Genomic DNA, 4,109 nt, shown 5'->3' on the forward strand with positions numbered 1-4,109 from the left:
TGAAGAAATAGAGCTAGTAGCATACTTATGAGTAATTATGTTACATATGTTATTAGTATGTTCTTCGCACGGGCGATTTGCACGCGCCCTAGAAAAAGCTTATATTCCTCTGGCGACTGTAGCGCGCGATCGTAGACAAGTTTTGTAAAAGTAAGAGGCTGTGACGTAAGAGCCACATTTAAACAAGAAGGTCACGTTACTTTATAAAAAGATCTATCGCGTCAACTCATTTTCAAGTTCTTCACTACTCAGGTCGTTTTCGTATATTTCCTGTATTTCTCTAAGCGCTTCAGAGGAAGACCAAATATCAACATTAATATTTAATACTGTTTAACATAGGTTACACGAACTAACTAGATTATGGATGTATCGGAAATTGCGAAGAGATAATGTTAATTTACGACTGGCGGACTTGCTACATCTGTTTGAAAATTAGTCGGATTTGTGTGACTTGTGTCTATAGAGCCTGTCTATGCTAGAGCATAGCGCCGATTTAAATTCGGTCGGCGGCGGCGTTTGGCGAAAAAAACCCGGCGTCGGGAACAAATTTTATCGGCGGCGGCGGCGCGTCGAAGATAAATTAATCGGCGGAAGATAAAATGTCGGCGACGTTAGGCTCTACTTAATTGTGGCCACTCAGGTTTTTCACCGAAAACACCGGTGAACCTAGCCAAGGTGGGCTTGTCATTGTTATACAAAGGCTCCACCGCTAGGCTATCCATTTTACCGTATAGGACTTAGCTTTGATGTTTCGCGATTTCAACCCGCCATTTTGCCTGTCAGTTGATCTTCACCGCCATGTCAATTATTTTGGATCAACTTTCGCACCATTTCATTTCGAGCATGTCCGTACCCGTATGACCTGTTCAGGGAATTTCATACATTGTAATTGGATGAAATACAGAGTGTTTCAAAAGGTTATGCAAAATTTGTATTTAGTTCCTACGATGAGTTAAAAGAGCGCCAGAGAGCTTCCAAGTGTGGCCTACTAGCCCCTGGAAGTAGGCTGCAACAAGCGCAAAACCAACCTTTTGAAACACCCTGTATAACACATATTGCATTTGATCCACCATCATTTACGTAAAGATTAACAGAAAGTTCTTCCGAAACTTTGATCAAAATTTCTTATATTTCAACCGTCCATATCTTTAAGACACGAACTGACTAAAGGCAATATATTAAATCTTTTTCTACTACCCGATTAACCGTTCTACTTAGAGTTGAGGGAAATAGTTACAAAATCATTGACACTATGTATCATTCTAAGTCTTAGAATTTATTTACAAGATTTTATAATTTTTAAATAATTATTTCAAATTGATGAAAATTTCGTACAGATATTTCCAATGTTTTAATGTCTTCGTCGTTTTGGGGAGTGTTTCGAGTGGCGATGCGAGCGCCTTGGTGTCAGGGGTTTTCTCAAAAATCTGGACTGAAATTCGTCGATTGAGGTATCCAAGGGATTAATATCGGTGACGGTGAATCCTCTGTGTCCGGAAAAGCGGGGTACTTTGACCAACTGTGGCTGCCTCCCTTCCAACTCTGAAAAAGCAAACGAATGTAGGCCGACATCTTGAACTGACTAGCGTAGACATACCGCTAATGCTAACGTCTGCGTGGCTATTTCCAAGGATACTGTCTGATTCCCAGCCGATGGGGATTTCATCTTCCGCCATGTATCTGCTCGGATGTCTTTGTGAGCCACTATGATCACTCCCTGAAATATCCGATTGTTTGATAATCTAAAACTAAAATATGTGCAAAATTGCCTCTAACGTGTCTTATTACCGGAGAAATTCAAGTTTCCGTGCTTTAGAATACTGTCTGCTTCGTCCAGAAGGTCCATCGATCCTCGACTTCCACGACTTCTTCGACTGCCTCGAGTGCCTCGACTGCCTCGACTACCTCGACTTCCTCCACTTCCTGCGCTGGAATGGCTCAGATCTGCTTGAATAGAACCACGTTGACTAGGAGCTCTCTATTTAGAGTATTACCCGTAATTTATCATGCAAACCTATGTTCCCTCCTGAGTTCAGAATACTGTCCGTCTCCCAATCGAGCATGTCGTCTGGCTCCCAATTGAGGATGTTGTACTGGTCTTGGATGGTTAAAGAATCGATCGTGTGAGCTATTCATGTAGTACTCGGAGCCTTATTTTGTATAAAGGGTGTTTCAAAAGGTTATGCAAAAATTTTAAGGAGTTGTAGGGGATGAGTTGAGAAGTATGCCTGTTCTTTTGCCATTTAATAATAATAATAATAATCAGCTAGGCTAATACCCAAGGCACCACCTTAGGCCTAAGTCATCATGCGACTTTTGAAGCCTACGATGAGTTAAAAGATCGCCAGAGAGCTTCGAAGTGTGGCCTACTAGCCCCAGGGAGTAGGCTGCGACAAAACGCAAAACCAAGCAGCAGGGAAACGCGAACACTAAGGTTTAGGTTCGTGTGATAGGTAAAAAAGGACTTTGTAAACAAATCGAGGTAACCAGCGTAAAAAAGTAAACTGAAACAGAATTCAAAGTCCCTGGTGCTAGTAGGGGCTAGTATAGGCCACTCTTTGAAGCTCTCTGGCGCTCTTTAAACTCATCGTAGGAAAATGGGGGAAAAACAGGCATGCTTCTCAATTCAACCCCTACAACTGCTTAAAATTTTTGCATAACCTTTTGAAACACCTTGTATATGAATTATTACCATTCATGGTGATGTCGGCGTGAGGCCCCTTGAGAATACTGTCCGTTTCCGAGTCGATGGCGTGTACGCTCGAATTGGACACTTCGCTGATGTTCCATCCGCTCAACTCGGGTAGCTCGTCCAGAATGCTTTCGGACATCAGTCTCATGTCGTTCTCACTTCCGGCCACGTCCTCGCCCAGGAAGACGCGCATTTTGTGGTAAGCCCTTTCGAAGCCACGCTCCCGCTGCAGGTTTTGGTTGTGGCAGCCCAAAGCCAGACTTTCGTCGTCAAAAGGGAACTCCATTCCGTATAAAGACATTATGACAAAGGACTATTCTCTCGCAACGATCATTCGGGTGCACGAAACTAATTTAGCGGCCTAGTGTTACCGTTAGTTTTAAATCCAAATTTTAACGTTCATCAGGCTTGAAATTTTAACGGGTAATGGTTAGGTTTTGAAAATTAATTTAGCGCGTGAACTAAAACGAGCGTAAAGCGCGCGCGTTTCAAATAGTCATTTAATATTATCATAAGTCTGTCACTTTGTAGAATATTTTACTGAGAGCTAGTAACGAAGTGACGTCATCACACGAAGAAAATATCCCCCTAGCGAGGTACTGTCAAAGGCTACGTGTGACGCGGGAGCGAGCGGACGCAAAACGGCGACGAAGCCCTGAATGCAGTTTGTCTCTAGCTATCAGCAAAACTTTTGCATGTGAAGTATAGGAAGTGTCACACTTATGTAACAATATTATACACTTATGTAACAATATTCTACGCTTATGTAACAATATTATACGCTTATGTAACAATATTATACACTTATGTAACAATATCATACACTTATGTAACAATATTATACAAAAGTTTATGATATTATATAACGTATACAATTTAGTTTCAACAAATCTGTAAAAACACGGTTCACTGTAATTTATTTGAACTTTTCGGTTGAATTGCGCTAACTAAGGAGCCCCATTAAGAAGTCTTTTATCGTTGCTAGACCATAGTGTAATCTAAGTAATCCAACTTATAAGTAATAATGATTAATTTTAGTAGTATGTAATATATATTCATCTCAGTATTCCGCTAAAGTTATTCTCTTGAAACATGCATCTTTGCAGGCTCCCGCTGATTTTTTAAATACATAATAGTGTGGGCGAAATACACGTAATTAATAATTATTTACTTCAAATTAAGGAGAATGACTTTGTTGGGGCCATTGTCGAGGGGGTAGCCTATTCGAAAAGAATTGTACACCAGATTTCTTATTTCCAAATATTTCCGATATTTCTTATATATTTCCGATATTTCTTAAATAATTCCGATATTTCTTAAATATTTCCGATATTTCTTATATATTTCCGATATTTCTTAAATATTTCCGATATTTCTTAAATATTTCCGATATTTCTTAAATATTTCCGATATTTCT

General features: G+C 40.1%; 1 protein-coding gene across 2 annotated transcripts; it reads right to left on the reverse strand.

The window, feature by feature from the left end:
- Positions 1-1,244: 1,244 nt before the first annotated feature.
- LOC149927393 (uncharacterized) lies at positions 1,245-3,130 on the reverse strand. Of its 2 annotated transcripts, none has more exons than XM_090158851.1 (5): positions 2,693-3,130; positions 2,015-2,098; positions 1,789-1,947; positions 1,598-1,717; positions 1,245-1,542 (listed from the first exon to the last, which is right to left on the reverse strand). In XM_090158851.1, the coding sequence occupies exons 1-5, from the start codon at positions 2,991-2,993 to the stop codon at positions 1,352-1,354; spliced, it is 855 nt and encodes a 284-aa protein (XP_090014977.1). In that variant the 5' UTR covers positions 2,994-3,130; the 3' UTR covers positions 1,245-1,351. The 2 variants fall into 2 exon arrangements, with proteins under 2 accessions (XP_090014977.1, XP_090014978.1); XM_090158852.1 differs by having other exon boundaries at positions 1,789-1,944; positions 2,693-3,129.
- Between the last annotated feature and the right edge of the window lie 979 nt (positions 3,131-4,109).

This window comes from Leiobunum rupestre, chromosome 9, assembly GCF_980474605.1.
Source record: "Leiobunum rupestre chromosome 9, qqLeiRupe1.1.hap1, whole genome shotgun sequence".
Lineage (NCBI taxonomy): Eukaryota > Metazoa > Arthropoda > Arachnida > Opiliones > Sclerosomatidae > Leiobunum > Leiobunum rupestre.

What these genes read in the sequence shown, in the direction of transcription:
- LOC149927393 (XM_090158851.1), bottom strand. Translation starts at nt 2,993, where the DNA reads ATGTCTTTATACGGAATGGAGTTCCCTTTTGACGACGAAAGTCTGGCT. An exon ending in CGCCGACATCACCATGAATG is followed by an intron (nt 2,099 to 2,692) that starts GTAATAATTCAT and finishes TAACCATCCAAG; the next exon opens with ACCAGTACAACATCCTCAAT. An exon ending in GAACTCAGGAGGGAACATAG is followed by an intron (nt 1,948 to 2,014) that starts GTTTGCATGATA and finishes GTTCTATTCAAG; the next exon opens with CAGATCTGAGCCATTCCAGC.